General features: G+C 46.4%; 1 protein-coding gene across 3 annotated transcripts in view; it reads right to left on the bottom strand.

Annotated features, from left to right (window-relative positions):
* TIPARP (TCDD inducible poly(ADP-ribose) polymerase) overlaps window positions 1-17,950 on the bottom strand; it is an 87,697-nt gene extending 69,747 nt beyond the window's left edge. Inside the window, exons 1-2 of one of the 3 annotated variants that reach the window (XM_030216906.1) lie at window positions 17,709-17,950; window positions 13,916-14,849 (exon numbers count right to left, since the gene is read on the bottom strand). In XM_030216906.1, coding sequence (XP_030072766.1) covers window positions 13,916-14,838 — 923 coding nt within the window. In that variant the 5' untranslated portion in view covers window positions 14,839-14,849; window positions 17,709-17,950. The other 2 variants (XM_030216907.1, XM_030216908.1) reach the window with 2 other exon arrangements.
* Window positions 17,951-22,770: the final 4,820 nt, after the last annotated feature.

The following is a 22,770-nucleotide window of genomic DNA, read 5'->3' as shown; positions in this document are numbered from 1 at the left end:
CGGCGGCGACTCCGGGGGAGGGGGAGCGGTTCCAACGTCTGCAGCATGCCAGTAGAGACTTCCCTCTCTGTCCCGCCCCCGTCATCACGTATGTCTCTACTGCGCATTTGCGAGTGAGTACGGTCACTCGCCGTTTATATGTTTGATGAAAAAGAACAAAGCTTTTATTCCTAAGACTTGAGAAGCACGAGACTGGTTTACAGATGGAGGTAATCCCAAAGGAGTAGCCTAGTGGTTAGTACAGTAGTCTGGGCACCAGGGAAGCCAGGGTTCAAATCTTGCTTATACTATCTGTGACCTTGGGTAAGTCGCTCCACCTTCCTTTGTCTGAAGTTCAAACTTGGGGCTGATGCAGTTACCTCGCATTACAGCTGTAAGCCAAGGCTGAGAACAGTTTGCTAACATAGGCATAACATTAAAGTTTGCTTTCCAATGCTGTAAGCAAACATCAGGCAAAGAGACTTGACACAAAAGATGTGTGAAAACAAGACAATGGGTGCACGCACACATGGATCAGTGCAAGGAGCAACTACACTTGTGCCCAAAGGGCCAGACTCTATATATGGTGCCTAAAAAAATCCACGCAGTAAAGATTTCCCACCTACAACAACACGCGCCCATTTAGGCGAACGAAAACATGGCCTAAATCCCTGGACGTGGATTTACGCACACTAGACCGTATTCTATAACTGCACACATAAATTGTGGAACGCCCATTTCCCTGCCCATAGCCACACCCTTTTTGAACTGCACGCTTTAGAACTTAGGCGCAGTTCATTACAGAATACGCTTGGCGAGTTGTGCGCATAAATTCTATTTATTGCCAATTAGTGCTCATTATTGCTTGTTAAATGCTGTTATCAATGCTGATTAGCTTGTTAAGCCAAGTTACGCATGTTGTTATAGAAAACACCTAGATTTTGGTGTGGAACTCTAGAGTGGTTAGTGCAGTGGACTTTGATCCTGGGGAACTGAGTTCGATTCCCACTGCAGCTCCTTGTGACTCTGGGCAAGTCACTTAACCCTCCATTGCACCTGGTACAAAATAAGTACCTGAATATATGTAAACCGCTTTGAATGTAGTTGCAAAAACCTCAAAGGCGGTATGTCAAGTCCCAGTTCCCTTTCCCTATTTGAGATTCTACATGGAATGTTGCTACTATTTGAGATTCTACATGGAATATTGCTAGTGGAGGAGTAGCCTAGTGGTTAATGCAGTGGACTTTTATCCTGGGGAACTGAGTTCAATTCCCACTACAGCTCCTTGTGACTCTGGGCAAGCCACTTAAACCCTCTATTGCCCCTGGTACAAAAATAAGTACCTGAATATATGTAAACCGCTTTGAATGTAGTTGCAAAAACCTCAAAGGCGGTATGTCAAGTCCCAGTTCCCTTTCCCTATTTGAGATTCTACATGGAATGTTGCTACTATTTGAGATTCTACATGGAATATTGCTAGTGGAGGAGTAGCCTAGTGGTTAATGCAGTGGACTTTTATCCTGGGGAACTGAGTTCAATTCCCACTACAGCTCCTTGTGACTCTGGGCAAGTCACTTAACCCTCCATTACCCCTGGTACAAAAATAAGTACCTGAATATATGTGAACCACTTTGAATGTAGTTGCAAAAACCTCAAAGGCGGTATGTCAAGTCCCAGTTCCCTTTCCCTATTTGAGATTCTACATGGAATGTTGCTACTATTTGAGATTCTACATGGAATATTGCTAGTGGAGGAGTAGCCTAGTGGTTAATGCAGTGGACTTTTATCCTGGGGAACTGAGTTCAATTCCCACTACAGCTCCTTGTGACTCTGGGCAAGTCACTTAACCCTCCATTGCACCTGGTACAAAATAAGTACCTGAATATATGTAAACCGCTTTGAATGTAGTTGCAAAAACCTCAAAGGCGGTATGTCAAGTCCCAGTTCCCTTTCCCTATTTGAGATTCTACATGGAATGTTGCTACTATTTGAGATTCTACATGGAATATTGCTAGTGGAGGAGTAGCCTAGTGGTTAATGCAGTGGACTTTTATCCTGGGGAACTGAGTTCAATTCCCACTACAGCTCCTTGTGACTCTGGGCAAGTCACTTAACCCTCCATTGCCCCTGGTACAAAATAAGTACCTGAATATATGTAAACCGCTTTGAATGTAGTTGCAAAAACCTCAAAGGCGGTATGTCAAGTCCCAGTTCCCTTTCCCTATTTGAGATTCTACATGGAATGTTGCTACTATTTGAGATTCTACATGGAATATTGCTAGTGGAGGAGTAGCCTAGTGGTTAATGCAGTGGACTTTTATCCTGGGGAACTGAGTTCAATTCCCACTACAGCTCCTTGTGACTCTGGGCAAGCCACTTAAACCCTCTATTGCCCCTGGTACAAAAATAAGTACCTGAATATATGTGAACCACTTTGAATGTAGTTGCAAAAACCTCAGAAAGGCAGTATATCAAGTCCCATTTCTCTTTCCCCTTCCCTATATAGAATCCAGGGGAAAATAGATAGGTAGTGGCCCTGATCTGTGGAACAAATTACGATGTTACCTAAGAGGGATTTAAAAAATATTATAAATTTAGGACAAATTAATGTTTATATCTTATTTTAAATTGTTTGTAGTACATGATTATGATGTTGTAATCTTGGGAGACTGATCCAACGTTTATTTTTTTGTAATCTACCTTCAGCCTTACCTGGGTTAAGTGGAATAGAAGCGCTCATGTTTATTTATTTATTTGTTGCATTTGTGTCCCACATTTTCCCACCTACTTGCAGGCTCAATGTGGCTTACATTGTTCCGTCATGGCGATCGCCTTTTCCGGAGTGAGAGATACAAGTGGTATTACATTAAAGATCATGATTGGCAGAGTAGATTAAGCAGTCCAGTATAAAGAGTTCATATTCGGAATAAGAGATAAAGTGGTATTGCGTTAAAGTTAATTCGTGGTAGAGTAGACCTTGGTAGTCGAGTATAGAGAGTTAGGTTTTATCCAGTTCAGGCTTGAGTTTCGTTGTCTGGTAATTAGGGTGGATCGTTGTGGTATGCCTTGTTGAACAAGCTGGTCTTCAGTGATCTCCGAAAGTTAAGTTTCCCTTAGATTAGATTGTTTCCAGAAAGTCTTTTAGTGGGATAAAAATCAATTCCTGGTTCCGATTTGAAGACTTTTGGCTTTTGAACCTACATCCCAAAGCAGAGTGGTATAACCTCTGGATCTACCCCATTGCAGGTCCCATAATGCATCGGGATAGCATTGTCAGAAAGCCAGTACTGGCCTCCAGCCTCCCTCTTGGAAATGGGTAACAAAGCAGCTCTACGGAAAGAACACTTCTTCTATGAAGCAACATATTCAAATACAGGATCATATAAAGGATTTTCTAGCACATCTACCTAGGAAAGATCACATTGGAATTCAAATCCCAATTTCTGAGTGGGCTGGTGACCTAGAACTTTGAACTTCTACGCTCTAGCCAAACCTCTTCTGCATACTGAAGATATCAGGAGTGTTTAATAATGAGTGACCAAGCCATGTCAAAAACAGGGAAACAAGTGCCACCCGCTGGTTGCTATGAATGTGGATTCCTGCTTAGCCTTTCCTGATCAGGCAAAATGCTGAGCAGGCGATTTCCTTGTTGAAAGTAATCTGCACAGATAGGCCTGTAGAGCCAGTCTGACCACAAGAGATTAATAGCTTTAGCCAAATAATGTGGTAACCATGAGAACCGTGTTCTGCTCCAGTTTGTTTGTGAGCCTCTCAGCAAGGCTCGACATGCCGTTATCTGCATCGTGTTGCTGGGAAACACAACATCGCATTGGAATACAAGGGAAGCCTAGGTTGCAGTGACCATGAGGAAACTTCAATGAAGACTCATGTTGACACCAAACAAGCAGATTCCAAAGTTTTAGAACTTCTCCACCATGAAGAACTATTGCCACGGAGAGTTTTAAGCTTCTTTTCAAGAAAACTTTCCAAAGCACCTAAGTGGACCTAGTACTGTATGTGCAAATATACGAGACTCATCTGTATTTGAAAGATCTGGTCTCATTTGAGATGAATGAAGTTTTTACACTGACACTTCTATGTTATTTGTAGGGAAAGAACATACAATTGTTCTACTGTACTATTAAATGTTTATACTTCTGATACTATTTTATGTTAGACCTATTACTAGGATTCAGGCCCAGATGCACTAAACTTTAACGACCCTTTAACAAGGAATTTGTGAACCGTGGCATGCATTAAAGGCCATTTTCCGACCACGGTAGCAGAAAACGAAAACGGAATGCAGATGAGCAAATTGTGTAGAAACCCTATTGAAACGAGATGCACTAAAGTTTTCCGCCTGCCATAACGCTGGAAAACTGCCGGAAAGCTAATGACAGGTCTGTAGCTGTCGTTAGGGCTGTCCGACTAAAATCTTCAATGTAAAAAAAAACCCCAAAAGCGAGGGGAGCGAAAACGCCCGTCAGGGCCGTCCTTTACTGAAGTCCGAGGTCGCTGCTGCTCCCCGCTCCCCCTGCATCTATGTGAAAAACTGAAAAAAAAAAAAAAAAGGACCGGGAGGGGGCAAAGGCGCTAGTCAGCAGCGTCCTTTATAGACGGCCTTGCCCCCCCCCCCCGCCCGAGGTCGCCGCTAATCCCCGCTCCCCCCCCCTGAATTAAATTAAAAAACAAAACAAAATTCAAAACTTTAGCAGCCCCGGGCCCCTCTCCCTTCCTTTCTCTCAACTCTTTCTCCCCACAGCTATGCCTCCTGCCATCCTCCGCCCCCGCCGCCACCCCTGAGGTCGTCGCCGCCGCTCCCCCCCTCCACCGGTCCCCCATCCGCCTTACTGGGCCCGTGCAGCGCCTCTCACCTCTGTGTGAAGGCGCTGCACGGGCAAGAAGAACATCTGATGCCTCTTCGCCGAGTCTTCGCATCTCTCCTTTCCTCCTGGGCCCGCCCCCATCTGACGTAAGTAACCTACGTAGGTTACTTCTACCCATGTTGAAGTTTATCTCATCGATTGTGTTTATGCTTAAATTTTGTCATTTTACTTTTACTATGCTGTTAAAATGTTCTTCAGTTTTATGTCAAGCTATATCTGATGTACACCACCTTGGGTTCATCTCTTAAAGGCGGTTACAGGAGCGTAGCCAGACCTGTTATTTCAGATGGGCCATTCCCACCCCCACCTGTTCATACATACATGCAAACTTTCCCTCTGCCCCTGCTATTGTCATGCTTCTCCTCCTCTTCCCCACCTCTGGCCGGCATCCGTTCCTATCTTCCCCCCCTCCCCCGGGCATCTGCTCCTCTCTCCCTCCCCAGTCTACCTCCAAGCCGTCACCGGCAGCGATTCCAGTAAGCAGCCTTCACCAGCTCTGCAGGCTTCCCCCTACCACGTCCCCACCAGTGAAAAAAAACAGGAAATTATATCATCAAGGGTGGGACACAGTAGAGGGAAGCCTGCAAGGCAGGCACAGGTTGTTTGCATGAATCGCTGCCGGTGATAGCTCAAAGGTTGATGGGAGTGGAGGTGGGGAGTTTAGAGACAGATGGGCAGCTGCCATAAGAGAGAGAGAGAGAGAGAGAGAGAGAGAGAGAGAGAGAGAGAGGTGTAAGGTACCGCCAATGAGGTGCTTTGGGGGCTACTAGATTGGGTGGGCCTGAGGCAAGAATGGGTGGGCAGGCAGGCCCACCCGTAGCTACACCACTGGCAGTTATAAACTCCTATTAAATAAAATAGCACAACAAATGTCGATAGAATACAATGGATTTTTAGCACATGTGAATCCACGTATCCTCTCTTGCTAACTAGCTGAGACAATATGAAGTTGCAAATAGTAAATTATTCAATGGTGGAGACCGACCGAACCCAGGATTTTTAGTTTGGGATGAAACCAAATCTATGGCCAAAAGTTTCACTGGAGGTCTTGGAAGCTATTTTTTTTTTTTTGCTACATTTGTACCCTGCGCTTTCCCACTCATGGCAGGCTCAATGCGGCTTACATGGGGCAATGGAGGGTTAAGTGACTTGCCCAGAGTCACAAGGAGCTGCCTGTGCCTGGCCCTTGCAGATCACCAACGTGGCCGCGCAGGCTTCAGCTTCTGTGAGTCTGACGTACGTGCAGGACGTCAGACTCACAGAAACAGAAGCCTGCGCAGCCTTCTACATGGAATGTTGCTAGTGGAATAGCAACATTCCATGTAGAATCTCCAATAGTAGCAACATTCCATTTAGAATCTCCAATAGTAGCAACATTCCATGTAGAATCTCCAATAGTATCTATTTTATTTTTGTTACATTTGTACCCTGCGCTTTCCCACTCATGGCAGGCTCAATGCGGCTTACATGCGGGCAATGGAGGGTTAAGTGACTTGCCCAGAGTCACAAGGAGCTGCCTGTGCCTGAAGTGGGAATCAAACTCAGTAGACCAAAGTCCACCACCCTAACCACTAGGCCACTCCTCCACTCCCACTTTTGACACAGGAGTGAGTGGGGATCACTGCTGCCCCCACTAGCCACCGACATAGTAGGCCCTGCAGGGGGCTCCACAGTTTCAGTTGGAAATTGACTGGCATTTTCAGCTGAAACCGAAACACCATTTCAGAGCGGTTTCGGCACTGAAGCCAAAACCGAAATTCAGTTAGCCTCCATTCAGCGGACAGTCTAAGATCTTAATAAGAAAGGATGAGGTAGTGATACACTGCCAGTCTTACAGCCTAGACAAGGAAAGAATTAAACTTTTAAGAAGACAGGATCATTATACATGAAGTGAATATACAGACAATCACATCTGGCAGCAACCATCAGCTGTTGTATGAATACCAAGTCTTTCAATGCCACACAATCAGCTTTGGATGCTGAGAGCCGTGGAGGGGCATAATTCAACGAAAACGTCTATCTCCATGGGCGTTTATCTCCGAGAACGCATCCGTGAAGGGGTGGACTGAACCGTATTTTCGAAAAAAATAGACGTCCATGTTTTATTCGACAATTTGTGAGCTGGGCGTTTTTGTTTTTCAGTGATAATGGAAAATGAAAGCGCCCAGCTCAAAAACGAATAAATCCAAGGCATTTGTTCGTGGGAAGGGCCAGGATTCGTAGTGCACTGGTCCCCCTCACATGCCAGGACACCAACCGGGCACCCTAGGGGGCACTTTTACAAAAACCAAAAAAAAAAGGTAAAAGAGCTCCCAGGTGCATAGCACCCTTCCCTTGTGTGTTGAGCCCCCCAAATCCCCCTCAAAACCCACTGCCCACAAGTCTACACCATTACTATAGCCCTAAGGGGTGAAGGGGGGCACCTACATGTGGGTACAGTGGGTTTGGGGGGGTTGGACGACTAAGCATTAAGCAGCACAATTGTAACAGGTGGGGGGGGATGGGCCTGGGTCCACCTGCCTGAAGTCCACTGCACCCCATAACAACTGCTCCAGGGACCTGCATACTGCTGCCAGGGAGGTGGGTATGACATTTGAGGGTGAAAATAAAAAGTTGTGAAACATCATTTTTTGTGGTGGGAGGGGGTTAGTGACCACTGGGGGAGTCAGGGGAGGTCATCCCCGATTCCCTCTGGTGGTAATCTGGTCATTTAGGGCACTTTTTGGGGCCTTATTCGTGAAAAAACAGGGTCCAGGAAAAGTGCCCTAAATTCTAGCTACAAACGCATACTTTTTTTCCATTATCGGCGAAAGGCGCCCATCTCTGTTCGGGTGATAACCACGCCCCAGTCCCGCCTTCGCCACGCCTCCGACACGCCCCCGTCAACTTTGTACGCTTCCGCGATGGAGTGCAGTTGAAAACGTCCAAAATCGGCTTTCCATTATACCGATTTATTCGTTTTTGTGAGATAAACGTCTATCTCCCGATTTGGGTCGAAATCTAGCCGTTTTTCTCTTTCAATTAAAAGGTGGATAATCTGCTGTAATAGTAAGACGTATTTTGCACAATATACCTAAACTTCTATTTTAGAAATTGTACATTTAGGTTCATTTTCCTTCTAGTTATGGATTTGGTTTTCTGTGGGTATGAAAACTGATGTTATTTTGTTTTTGTGGCACAGATACTAATGCTAGGTATGTTTTCCAGCTAAATCAAACACATCCATCGAGTTGTAAAATCATCAGTACAGTCAGGAAGGTAATTCTATAACAAGATGCCTAGGTTAACTGGGCAGGAAGGCACCTATGTTCACCCTATTTCTCAAAGGCACATACAGACCTATGTACCACCAGCACAAGTCCGGCAGGTTGCGGTGCCGACATTTATGCCTGCTGAGAAGCAGAAGCGTGTCAAACACGTGTGTCAATCACGGTCAAACTCCTGGTTACTCTACAACAGGGGCGCAGCTAAGTGGGGCCACGTACGTGCAGGATGTCAGACTCACAGAAACAGAAGCCTGCGCAGCCTTCTACATGGAATGTTGCTAGTGGAATAGTAACATTCCATGTAGAATCTCCAACAGTAGCAACATTCCATGTAGAATCTCCAATAGTATCTATTTTATTTTTGTTACATTTGTACCCTGCACTTTCCCACTCATGGCAGGCTCAAAGCAGCTTACATGGGGCAATGGAGGTTAAGTGACTTGCCCAGAGTCACAAGGAGCTGCCTGTGCCTGAAGTGGGAATCAAACTCAGTTCCTCAGGACCAAAGTCCACCACCCTAACCACTAGGCCACTCCTCCACTACATCAGGGGTATTTTATCAGGGTTTATTAATTAAAACCTAAACTCAGAAGCCCTGCCACATATAAAATCTCAATAATGCAGCATTCTGTGACACATGTCACAGCTTTGAGAAAATGATAGGAGCAACATTATTGTTTCAGTTTTACATTTGTACTACACTAGTTCACGATGGGCTTTTGAGCACAGAACTTTTTCCCTGACAGCAGCGGCTCATTCTCTGCATTCCTTAAAGCTATGATTAGGTGCTTCTGATGTCAGCACTCCAATCAGGAGTCCACAGTCCACTGTTAAGAGCTAAGCAAAATCCAAAATAGAGCCTTCATAATCACCCCCAGCAAAGAAATAAAAGCCTAGCACACTTTCATGTTCTCTTTGAAGGTTATCTCAACACAAGTCCTTCAGACACTACCCATGTGAAGAAATGCTAAATCCACCTCAGTTTCAAAAGGTCATTAAAAAGGTATCTACCCATGGGATGAGTCAACAGAAAGCCCTACATCAGTTCCGGCATGCCAGATTCATTTCAACACAGCTTAACCAACTGCCTCTATCACATGCCTCTGAATTCTTCTTCCCTGCTTAGAGAACCAAAGCACCCAGAATGTGTCTTCACACATGGAAGGAAATGAATCGGCTTGAGGTGAAGACTACTTGACTGTTAATAATGATCTGAAATATATTTGAAGTAGGCTTAGACAGAGGGTGGCTACAAAATTAGTAAGCGGTCTTGAACGCAAAAATTATAGGGACAGGCTTTTGAACCTCAACATGTATACGCTGGAAGAAAGGAAGGAGACAGGAGACATTTAAATATCTCAAGGGCATTTATGTACAGGAAGAGAGCCTTTTTCAAATGAAGGAGAGCTCTGGAATGAGGGGGCATATGACGAAATTAAGAGGGAATAGGCTTAGGAGTAATCTAAGGAACTACTATCAAACATATAAACGGCGAGTGACCGAACTTACTCGCAAATGCGCAGTAGAGACTTCCCTCTCTGTGATGACGGGGCGGGACAGAGAGGGAAACTGCGCTCCCCCCCGAGGTCGCCGCCACCGGTAACCCCCCCCCCCCGAGTCACCACCGCCACCCCTCCACCCGGCCCAGGCCCTCTGATCGCAATTAATTCCACTTACATCGCCGCAGCACGCAGATCAGCTGAGCTCCGGTCAGCCTTCATTCCCTGCCTGTGTCCCGCCCTCGCCGACGGTACATCACACGAGGGTGGGACATAGGCAGAGAAGGAAGGCCAGGCCGACAGGAGCTCAGCTGATCTGCGTGCTGCGGCGATGTAAGTTGAATTAATAGCGAACAGAGGGCCCGGGCTGGGGGGGGCCTTGGACAACCCCCATTCCAATGGGGGGGGCCTTGGACAACCCCCATTCCAATAGTAGCCCGTTTTAACGGGCTCAACGGCTAGTTTCACAGAAAGGGTGGTGGAGGCGTGGAGTGGCCTCCCGGTGGAGGTTGTGGAGTCGAGGACTGTTCCAGAATTTAAAAAGGCATGGGATAAGCATGTGGGATCGCTTAGGAACAGGAAGAATTTGGGGTTACAGAGGATGGGCAGACTGGATGGGTCATATGGCCTTTATCTGCCATTATGTTCCTATGTTTCTAACAAAAGTAACACGGTTATAGAGCATTTTTTTTTGTTTTACTGTTACTTTGCAAAATGTTAACATGAGAACATCCTTAGTAGACGAACAGGGAAACCTGCACCCAATCACAGAAGGATAAACTAGGGCTCAGATAAACAAAAGGGGGAAATGCTTAGTGTATCTGACCATAACTGTCAGTCAAACGGAAATGTATTCCATAGGACTAAAATTCTCTAAACAGTTTTCTGCTTTCTCAGGAAAACGAGTGGGCAGTTCATATACTCTCTTAAGTGCTTCACAGACTTTTTTTTCCTCTAGAATTCAAAGTCAATAAATTGAGAACAGTTTTCTAACACACATGGAACAATGTATTCCCAGTGCGTTCATCTGACCTGTAGCTAATGATGCTATAATCAAGCTAATATTTTATAGTATATTTCAATATCTCGCACCTACAGTACCACTGCCTAATTCGGTTCTTATAAAGATAAATGTTGCAATGTTACTTCTACAACCTAATAATAGTATATGAAATCACCAGTGAAAAGCTACTACGTTTCCTGTCTAGGAGAGAAAAGAGAAAGCAAGTTTTAGGGGTCCTTTTACTATGATGTGCTAACTGCTAAGCAGCCCATAGGTATAAAATGGGATTTAGTGCGCACTAAATCAGTTAGCGCACCTAACTAAAAGGACCACTTGATATAAATTCACTGGAAAAACAGTTTAGAACTGTTTCCTATTTACAGTGCATTTTATCTAGCAAAAAAGGTGCCGGCACTCAAATGCCTGGCCACCCTTCAGGGGTGGGGTGATCACTGAAGGACCCACCCCACAATAGCCAGGGCCCCTGCAACCAGTCACAGAATCTATGACAAGGCAGAATTTGTATGTAGAGCCTGAGCTCTTTCATTAAAATACTAGGAAAAAATGCCCGTTTCTGAGGGCAATGAAACGGGCGCTAGCAAGGGGCCCCCTCCCTCCGTCCCTCCGAGCTACTTGCCTTGTTAGTTCGCTGTGGCGTTTCGGTTTTGGGCCTCGAGTGTCATAGCTCCGCCCTCGACGTCATGACGTTTTGACGCGAGGGCGGTGCAGACACTCCAGGGCACACCGGATATCTCGGGCGCCTCAACTTCCGTGGAGGCTTCAGAACGTTGGGGTTGCCTTTTATATAGAGAGATGAGGACCATGGGTAAATTTTAGCAGACAGTAGAAAAGGTGCCGGTACTCAGTACCCCCTCAAAAAAAGCCCTGCCTATATACGAGTTTAACATTTCAATACTATAAATAAATAAGTTAATCTTTGGAGCTTTTTTTTTTTTTTACTAAAGCTTCGCCTGTGCTGATAGGCTTCTTAGCTAATTGCATTTTATACCTATGGACTTCTTAGCATTTAGCACGTGCTAAGCTATAGTAAAAGGGACCCTTTATTATTAGAGAGTCAGAGCAATGTGTGTTTTCCAGTTTGCAATACAAAGTACACTCCAGATTTTTTTTTTTTTTTTTAAGACAAATGGGTGCACCCCCCTCTTCAGTCTGTGAAAAGGGGAGATAAGTGCCACATTCTGGATTTTCAGACATTTCCTACTGCGTTACTTTAGAAAGTACAATAGTTACATCAAACGGCATCTGGCATGAGATCAAATCGGTGCCTTCATTCCATCAATAACAAAGGAATATTATTTCACCATGGGAAAGCACAAAGATCTGAGCACACAAAGAGACACTGTGAATTAGATCAATTCTCTCTGTCTCTCATAGCCAGGACTGTAATTTTAAGATCTCTTTCATTAAGGGGCATCAGAATCTGGGATTAGTGGTTTTTTTTTCCCCCAGGTTTAAGCCTAGATTCAATGTAGCATAATTTCAGGCATTTTTGAAATGTTTTTTTTTTTTTCAGATCAAGTGCTAATGCTCGAATTAACACCCATTAACTCATTGTTAGCCAGTTAGCATGCGCTAATGCGAACACTCTAGCCGGTTAACGTCTTCATTCTTCGCCCATGACAACCCCCCCCCCCCCCACCTAAAAATATACTTTAACAAATTTGCTAGCACAGGCTAACAGGCAAACATATTTTATTATTATTATTAACACTTGTTGTAAACCGTGAACTTTTATGGGGCCCTTTTATTAAAGGGTTGGCGCACGCAGCAGCCCAGCGGTAATTCTGCCCTCAGCGTGCGCCATTTCCAATGCTACAGAAATTTATTTCAGTGGTTTTACCGCTGGGGTTAACCCCCCCCCCCCCGGAGCCCTTACTGCCACCTCAGTGGGTGGTGGTAAGTGCTCCCCCCTGAAACGGTCATGCAGCAACTGCGAACTTACCGCACGTCCGTTTCTTTTTTCAGCCTTTTTACCCGTTGTGGTAAAAGGGGCCTCGGCGAGCGGCAAAACAAAAATGCACTGCCACTAGTGCAGGGCCCCTTAGGTGATATATCATATAAGTACATAAGTAATGCCGTACTGGGAAAAGACCAAAGGTCCATCGAGCCCAGCATCTTGTCCACGACAGCGGCCAATCCAGGCCAAGGGCACCTGGCAAGCTTCCCAAACTTACAAACGTTCTATACATGGTATTCCTAGGATTTTGGATTTTTCCAAGTCCATTTAGTAGCGGTTTATGGACTTGTCCTTTAGGAAACTGTCCAACCCCTTTTTAAACTCTGCTAAGCTAACTGCCTTCACCACATTTTCCGGCAATGAATTCCAGAGTTTAATTACACATTGGGTGAAGAAAATTTTCTCCGATTTGTTTTAAATTTACTACACTGTAGTTTAATCGCATGCCCCCTAGTCCTAGTATTTTTGGAAAGCGTGAACAGACGCTTCACATCCACCTGTTCCACTCCACTCATTATATTTTATTTTATTTTATATTAGTAAGTATAATGAGAATAACTACATTGACAAAAGTAACACAATTATAGAGCATTTTTTTTTGTTTTACTGTTACTTTATAAAATGTTAACATGAGAACATCCTTAATATCTACACCAGGGGCGTAGCCAGACCTCGCGGTGGGAGGGGCACATTTTGGTCTGCTGCCCGCCGCTCCCCACCCACTACCAAAGCAAATACCTTGGCTGGCGGGGCGGGGGGGGGGTCTCCAACCCCCGCCAGCGGAAGCGTTGTCCAGTGTCAGTCTCCGGTTCCTCCACATTGCCTGCCCTGCTCCCTCCGCCCCTCAAGTCCTGCACGCTCCTTTTTGTGCTCACTTTCACTAAAAGGAGCGTGCTGGACGTGAGGGGATGAAAGCGCAGGGCAGGCAACGCAGCGGCACTGGAGCTCGGTGCTGGACAATGCTTCAGCAGGCAGGGGTTGGGGACCCCCACCAGCAAAACCAGGGGCCCAGAGGAAATTTTTTGGGGGGGCCCAGGCCCTCATGGCCCCACCTAGCTACGCCACTTCTTCTGACACATATGTCATTCTAGACAAGGATTCATTATCGGTAGTGCTTGCTCACTGATCAGATCCCGGTGCAATTGAGTGGGTTCCTCATTAAAAAAAAGCTATTCTAGGAGGCTAAACATAACAGGGCGACATGTCTCCTAAGGCCAGTGGTTTCTAACTCAAACAAAGCAGAAGTCAACAGCCCCATTCTTAAAAAAAAAAAAAAAGTAGGTAAGAGGCTGCCGGATACTCACTGGTATTTTAGCCGGATCCTGTCGCTGTCCGGGTTGCAATACAGTCTCTCCAAGTGCTCCTGCGACTCGTCCGCCACACTCTGCCACGTGCCGCTGCTCTTCCTGCGGACCTGCCAGTGATACGGTAATACCGTGTGATGCTTGGGGCAGTCGCTGCCGTAGCCGCAAGACCCCCGCAGAAAATCCACACAAACGTCGATCCCGTCCTCCTGGTAGATGTGATACTGCAACTGGTTCAGCAGTTCAAAGACCAGTAGCAGGGACGCCTCCTCGGTTTTGTCCTGGAACATCCCAGCGTCCGGGCCGGGGGGCTGGTGCAGGCTGCACCGGCTCAAGCAGAAGTCCGAAGCGCCGTCCGAGCAGAGCGGGCTGGCGGCAGGATTGGCGCCCGGGTGCAGCAGCGGAGGATCCTGGAATGCGCCGTTGGCAGAATCAGCAGCATTTTCCGCGGAACTTTCTTCAATGAGTCCAGGCTGAGCCTCCGGGTCCCTCCGCTCTGGGGGTGAATGATCGGGCCGGGTCGCAACAAGGCTCTGGGTGGCCGGTAACAACGCACTGGCCTGCGGGGCCATCCCCAGCGCCGCCTTTGCAGCCGGTTCACACAAAGTGGCTGGATTCGCACTCTGAGTCCGGGGCAGGAAAACGCCATCGAGTGCGCCAGCTCCCAGCAAACTGCTGAATATGGGCCCCAGAGCCCGGAGAGTTTCCGTGTCCAGTCTCTTGGGAGCCGGTTTCTTCTTGAAGGTGGGTTTCACGGGGGGGATCTTGTCGCCCAGGCGCCTGGACGGGGGGAACTGGTCGTCCGTCGCTTCCGAGCGTTTCATGCCAGGATACTGGGCTCTGGCCACACACGCAGCTGCCCCGGGCTGGGCTTCCATGAGCTGCAAACTTCTCTCCACCGTGCTGAAAAACGCTTCAGCCATGGGAACTGCACCTGGGGAGGGGGCGAGAAGGGGGAGGTTAATCTCACAAGGCAGCTGGCTACGAGCTCCTTTTTTATGCATCCCGTAAACCCCGAGCCCGCAAAGCAAGTGAATCCCACACGCTCACCCTTGCACGCCTGCCTTACTGCCTGCCAGGTAGTCCCACAGGAGGCTGCTGCAACCAGCTCTTACTTTCCCACCACAACACGGGGCACTCCTTTTTCCAAGTCACATACTTACAGAACGCAGGACATAAAAGGAGCCTTTCACAACAGTCACCCTGAAATTATCCGCAGCCGCAAATCATGTGCGAACACACCGACTTGCCACGCAGGGTGCTTTCTTACGGTCACACATTACTGGAGTTTGCACGGCAAGTCTGGCAGATTATCTTGATCTCTGTCACACGCCCAATGTGACACATCCACATGCCCCGGTTTCTCTCTCTCTCTCTCTCAGCACCCGTGCACGTACATATACAGCCAGCCTTCATTCAGGTCACAGGATGTACGGATTCAAGATTTGCAGCCGTCTCACGTTTCGCACAGGTTAAACGCACATGGGCAGTCAGACTCACATTCATAAATACAGTCACATACTTTTCTTGGCAAAGAATGTTGCCCTTGCTATGAAGAAACGACCTGACAGGAGGAAAGAGGCATTGCCAAGTAGATCAGACACGCAATGGGCTGATATAAATATTCTGGAGATGGAGATGCCAACTTTTCACAACCATTAAGCATGCTAAATTCAACACAAATGATCCCTTCTTGGTAGGGACGACCCCAAATATTAGGCAACACTAGGCAATCGCCTAATGGCAGCAGCTTCTTGGGCCATAGCAAAAACAATAAGTCCTGATGGCCACCCAAACTCAAAGAATCAGCAGCACATACTTATAGGGTGTCTCTTTGATGATCATGATTGTTGAGTTCATTAAACTCAAAGGGTCCCTTTTACCAAAGTGTGGCACAAGGGGGGGGGGGCTGTGCTGGCGTAGTGCGCCGTGGCCCCCCTTTTACCACAGTGGGTAAAGGGGAAGTCTCTCTTTCCTGCAGGAAATGGCTGTTCGGCCATTTCGGGGGGGGGGGGGACGAGCCCTTACCGCCACCCATTGAGGTGGCAGTAGGGGTTCCTACGCTAACCTGGCGGTAACCGGGTAGCACACAGCACTGCCCGATTACCACCGGGTACACTCTGGCGCTACAAAAATAAATATTAGCACCAGATATGATGGCGCGCCAGGTGTGGAAAGTACAATCTGGCTGCTGCGGTAGTCTGGCAGGTACTTCCTATTTAGCGAGTGGTAAGCTCACATTGGGCTTACCGCTGCTTAGTAAAAGGGGCCCAAAGTGTGTGTGTGGGGGGGGGGGGGGGCTATAGGATAGAGGCTTCAAAGTTAATTAAGGGGGCGGGGTTAAGCCTGAAGGTTCCTCTAAAGTACCCACTACCTCTCTGCTCCTTAGACAGTGAAGCCTATTTCCTCATGTAGGTCTGTAGAAATCTTCTGGAATAACAAACAAATCAAAGCCGTCTCTCAAAGTAAGCGGAGTGGAGGAGTGGCCTAGTGGTTAGAGCACTGGTCTTGCAATCCAGAGGTGGCCAGTTCAAATCCCACTACTGCTCCTTGTGATCTTGGACAAGTCATTTAACCCTCCATTGCCTCAGGTACAAACTTAGACTGTGAGCCCTCCTGGGACAGAGAAATATCTAGAGTATCTGAATGTAACTCACCTTGAGCTACTATTGAAAAAGGTGCGAGCAAAATCTAAATAAAGATTCTAGAATTCTAAAGAATAACACAATATTCCATGCAAGTGTAGCAACATTCCATGTAGAACCCCAAAGAGTAACAAGATTCTTTGGGGGTGGAGGAGTGGCCTAGTGGTTAGAGCACTGGTCTTGCAATCCAGAGGTGGCCAGTTCAAATCCCACTGCTGTGCCTTGTGATCTTGGGCAAGTCACCTAACCCGCCATTGCCTTAGACTGTGAGCCCTCCTGGCACAGAGAAATATCCAGAGTACCTGAATGTAACTCACCTTGAGCTACTACTGGAAAAGGTGTGAGCAAAATCTAAATAAATAAAGTAGGAACTAATGAGAGCAGAGTTCCACCATATTCCAACCAGAAAGCATGTAGTTCTATTACTTGTTTAAAAAAATGAAAGAAGAATTAACAATTAAACTAGATGAAAACAGAAAATAAAGCATTAGGCTGAGACCGTGGCTTTCAACCCATTCCTTGGAACACACCCAGCCAGTCAGGATATCCATAATGAAAATGCATAAGATAGACTTTCATGTGTACAACCTTTATTGTATGTAAATCTATGGCCAATGCAGTAACCATTAGGCTACTCCTCTCTAGTTTCCCGTCAAATGTAACCTACATTTTAAATTGCCACACCAGGCAACCCGACAAAATCCTAAGACTCACAACAGCTAACACAAAAAGTCCTCAATATGAACATCCAGTCTGTAGATCTCTTTGGACGACTGAGCACATCTCTGGAAGGACTTGTGATTTTCTAACATATAGTAAACTTCTCACGACCCGTATTTGCAATTCAAATAAACCTCTACTAAAGCAGTATTATGAAAACTATCTTTGAAACAAAGAAAAACAGAATTTGCATTTGATTATTTAAATAAGCATCTTGAACACAGCTCCTGTTCCCCCCCCCCCCCCATCCGCAGACGGTTCACTCAGTTAAAGCCGAATCATGTCTAGCTATTATAGAAAAGTGCAGCCAGCATTACCCGGCTACTCTCAGCCTGGAATCTGACTTGCAAAAGGCTCTTTAATGAAGCGATCAGCACCAAGGAGCTGATCTGAAAGAGTGTACAGAAAGCCCTTGTCCTCTACTTTACCTGGCACAGCAAAAGTCTGCCTCCTCTGCTCCCAACGATCCACCAAAGGAAGAGACAGCCGGCGAAAGCTGCAACAGAACAAAGCCACCACCACCCCCGATCCTGTCTCCCCGCCGTGTGTCTAGAGGGATAATGAAGCAAGAGGGTCTCTCTGCCTCTCTCCCTCCTCGTGCCTGTACTGCACGATACGTGCAAACCCACCCATCCTACCCCTCCACTGCAGCCAGCTCTCTACGTTCACATGAGTGAGTCCTCCAGCGGCTTGTTTTAAATATCATTTCCTGTAACCAGTGGCAGAAGCAGCCGCACGACTCTGGGAGGAGCCAGCGGCGGACTAGTAGTAGCGGGAAGGACAATCGCGCCGGGGCTGTGCGTGCGAGGTAGAACACAGTCTTCCTTTAGTTACCCTGCTCCCGGCTGCGCTGGGCTCCTGCGCCTCGCGAGCGCCATCTACTGGAGGAGAAATAATGGTTCGAGGCGGACAACCAGCACCCACCACCCGGCTACGTGAGAGAGCGCACTGGGATCTTCGCTTTCTTTCAGCCTTTGAAATCTAAATCTACTGCTGCTCCTTACTATCTTCTCTGTGCATCACGTGCGTAACTTTGAAAATGGTTCAGTTGCGCCACCGAAGCTCTACGAGCAAAAACAAGGAAGAATAGGTATTTACAGCTTACCGAATTGGATGCAAATCGGTGCGGAAAGAGCAAAATGTTTTATGATCTCCGGATTTTAGGGTTTGTTTTTCTTTCGTTTTAAATAAATGAGAGTCTCAAAAGGTTCAGCTTGCCAATTCCGGGGAGGGGTGAACTTCCTCCTCCTTGTCTTCCTCCAAGGGAATGGGGTCAGGGTGGTAGGTAGACACTGACTACTGGGCCACCAAGCAGGAGGGAAGACCATGGGACCATATCAACCTGGAGGTGGGCTACAGTACAGTATAAAGGGGGGGGCAAGGCTGGGGAGGAGGGGGGTCAGCCTCTTTTCTCTTCCTACTTGACACCTCCAGGTAGCAAGATAGGCATTATACAATGATTGTGTCCTGTGTCTCCCCTACGTGGCTTCTGCTCCTTCACAGGCCCCCTTTGCCAGTTCATCTCCTTTGTTTACTCCCTCCTTCCTCCCATCCCTCAGGTGCTGTTTTTTTCCTAGAAATTCCTAAGCTCTCCCAGGAAGTGCTGCCTTTCACCTCTGTGCAGTTGAAAGCTATACCAGGCCCAGCGCTTGGGTGGCTTCAGTTGAGAGGCCTCACCAGTGTCAGCTGTTGACTTGCCCCATCCAATTCTGGGCGGTGGGAAGCTGTGCCCTGGCACATCTAGGCATGCCTACAGTGGCATTTTACCTGGGCTAGGATGCATTTGCCTGAGGAGTGGTGGATTGCAGGGGATGAGGGAACTAGTTGATCTGATAGTATTTCTCTTTAAATGAAAGTATTTCATTGGCTTCCGGTTCGCAAGAGAATATCGTTTAAATCTGTTTGTATGATTTTTCTGCCTGTTTATGGCCTTACATCAGAACTTGTCACCAATTTAATCTGCATCTCTCGCTACATCTTCCTCCTGGTCTTTGAAGGTTGTTCATCCTCTACTAGAGGTTGAGATTTTCAAAGATGGCTGACTCTATCTTTTCGTCCTTTGCGATTTCCAAATAGAATCTTTTACCTTTGGATATTAGATTAGAGTTGAGCTATTGTGCTTTTTATAAAAAGCTTGTCTTTTTTGATAATAACTATTTTTAAATGAGATAGTGTTGGAATCTTATGTTAATTCTGTGATGTTGTATTTCTGTGCCATTATTGTGAATCGCATTGGACCCAGGTATGGAGATATAGCTAGGGTTACCATATTTTGTCCCCCAAAAAGGAGGACACATGCCCTGCCCCCACCACACACCCCACCCTGCCCCCTGTCACATACCCTGTCGCCCCCCCTCCCCATCACCCCCCCCCCTTACCTTACTACTGCCCTGGTGGTCTAGTGACCTCTTTGGGGCAGGAAAGAGCCCCCTCTTTCCTGCCCGGAGTGCTGCCCTGCATGCATCCTTCTTGTTGCTGATCCTCGGCGCCGAGTTATAATGGCCGCCGAGAGTTGAAGTCTCGCGAGGTCACTTCAACTCTCGGTGGCCATTTTGAATCGGCTCAGCAACAGGAAGGATGCATGCAGGGCAGCGCTCCGGGCAGGAAAGAGGGCGCTCTTTCCAGTCCCAAAGGCGGAAGAGGTCACTAGACCACCAGGGCACTAGTAAGTAAGGGGAGGCTAGCAATCTGCCCGTTTGTCCGGACTTCTGGATAAACGGGCAGGCTGGCGGGCCTGCCCGTTTGTCCAGAAATCCGGACAAACAGGCAGATTGGCAAAACCCATCCGGTTGCCCGGACATGCCCTCAAAAAGAGGACATGTCCGGGTAAATCCGGACATATGGTAACCCTAGATATAGCTGTATACAAGAGATATATTAATATTGGTATGGTCTGGCACTATGGTGCCAGAGCTGGAGCTTCCCACAGCTGTGGACAGTGGCGGTGGGAGTGTAGTGGAGGTAGCAGACAGGACGAAGCCTATCCAATGGGTGAGGGCCATGCAACTTGCAGCTCCTCCTGTAATAGCAGGCCGGTGACTTGGTGCTGTCCCCATCAGGATGTTCCCCTGGGCCCCAGGCATTACATCAATGGGCCCAGTTCATAATGGAGGAACCTGAGGTCTCCACACTAGCACTGGGGGTGGGTGTAAGGGGGCACAACATTATGTAGTCCAAGGGGCCACATAAGCCGAAGTCCCACCGGTGCTATGGTTCACACCTGTGTGATTTCCTTCTTTACGTTTAGGATTATATGAAGGTGCAGGGCAGAAGTGGACATGAGATCTGGCTGGGGGCAGGGGATGTTTGTTTTGTGCCCAAAGGCACTGGCTCCCACTAAAAGCATGAATTGCGTTCAAAGTTTGCCCCCTGGTCCACAAAATCGTTCACGGGGAAGCCCCGACCTATATGTCAGACCTTATAGACTTGCCTACCAGGAATGCAAAGAGATCAGCACACACGTTCCTCAATCTCCATTACCCTACTTGTAAAGGACTAAAATATAAATCCACATACGCGACCAGTTTCTCATATATCTGCATGCAGCTATGGAACGCACTACCGAAGGCCATAAAAATAACGCAAGACCTAACTATCTTCCGAAGGCTACTGAAAACAGATCAGTTCAAGAAGGCATACCATAAACACCCATCTTAAACACTAAAAAATAAGACTTTACACGACATAGACATAATTGAAATCTTATCACTTGACTGATCAACCTCCTTACCAATAATGAATAAGCATAACCACTTCAATCTCTATGTCGAATATGGTCTCTCCATAGTCGATGACCTAAAGAATGATACAACCCAATTTCGTACTCAGGAACGTTCATGTATTACTATAATTTATTCTTCCAATTTCTTACTCAGGAACTTTCATGTATTACCATAATTTATTCTTCCTTAACATATATATGCACATGATATATATCTATACCATGATCTGTTCACGTATGTTATGTTACATGTATGTTACCATGTATGTATGCAACTTAACACATTACCATTTGTAATTCTGTTACCCGGAAATGGCAACCGCCATTACGGCAAATGTAAGCCACATTGAGCCTGCAAATTGTTGGGAAAATGTGGGATACAAATGCTACAAATAAATAAAATGACTAGAGAGAGGTCAACAAGGAACCACAATGCAGGTTGTCATCACCAGAAACGTCAAGGGATAGGTAAGTGCACACAATCAGAATTCTGTTAAATTTGCATCTCTTGATAGTTCTGTGGCCTTGATGCGGCACCGTGGGGCAGAGGCTCCTATGGCAAAGGCAGGTATAGAGTCAGCCTTCAGGTTGTTCCTGATACATCTAGACAGTTATTGTTTGTTGGGTTCAAGTTCCAGGGAAACTATTATTTTGATAAGTGCATACCCATGGGATGCACCATCTACTGCACATACTTTGAAACTAATTCTTTTGTGCATTGGGCGATGGCTCAAAGGTCAGGTCATGGTAATATTGTGCATTACCTAGATGATTTTCTGTTCATTGGCTGGTGGGCACAACAGCATGCACAGATCTGCCAATGGAATTTCAGGGTGTTGCTAGGGACTTTGGCATACCAGTGCCAGAAATGGTATTCAATGTTGATGAGTCGGAGAAACTGAAACAACTCTCTATAAACCTCGGAGATGTAATGGGGCAATTTTACAAATTGAAGAGTAGCAAATCACCTGAACTGGAAGGTATACATCCCAGAGTACTGATAGAATTGAAAAATGAACTTGCAGAGCTATTGTTAGTAATATGTAATTTATCTTTAAAATCAAGCATGGTACCGGAAGATTGGAGGATGACCAGTGTAACAATAGTTTTTTAAAAGGGTTCCAGAAGTGATCCAGGAAATTACAGACTGGTGAGCCTAATGTTGGTGTCGTCAAAATGATAGAGACTATTATAAAGAACAAAATTGCAGAGCATATACATACACATGGATTAATGAGACAGAGCCAACATGGATTTAGTCAAGTATAATCTTGCCTCATCAATCTATTACCTTTCTGTGAAGGGGTGAAGAAACCTGGATAAAGGTGAGCTGGTCAATATCGTGTATCTGGATTTTCAAAAGGCGTTTGACAAAGTACCTCATAAAAGACTCTTGAGGAAATTAGAGAGTCATGGGATAGGAGGTAAATGTCCTGTTGTGGATTAAAAACATTTAAAAGATAGCAAACAGAGAGTAGGGTTGAATGGTCAATATTCTCAATGGAGAAGTGTAGATAGCGGGTTCCCCGGGGGTCTGTGCTGGGATCACTGCTTTTTAACATATTTATAAATGATGTAGAGATGGGAATAACTAGTGAGGAAATTAAATTTGCAGATGACACAAAGTTATTCAAAGTTGTTAAATCACAGGAAGATGTGAAAAATTGCAAGAGGACCTTACGAGACTGGGCATTCAGATAGCAGATGACATTTAATGTGAGCAAGTGCAAAGTGATGCATGTGGGAACGAGGAACCCAAACTATAGCTA

Source organism: Microcaecilia unicolor, chromosome 10, assembly GCF_901765095.1.
Source record: "Microcaecilia unicolor chromosome 10, aMicUni1.1, whole genome shotgun sequence".
Lineage (NCBI taxonomy): Eukaryota > Metazoa > Chordata > Amphibia > Gymnophiona > Siphonopidae > Microcaecilia > Microcaecilia unicolor.
This window is presented reverse-complemented; position numbering and strand designations above follow the sequence as displayed.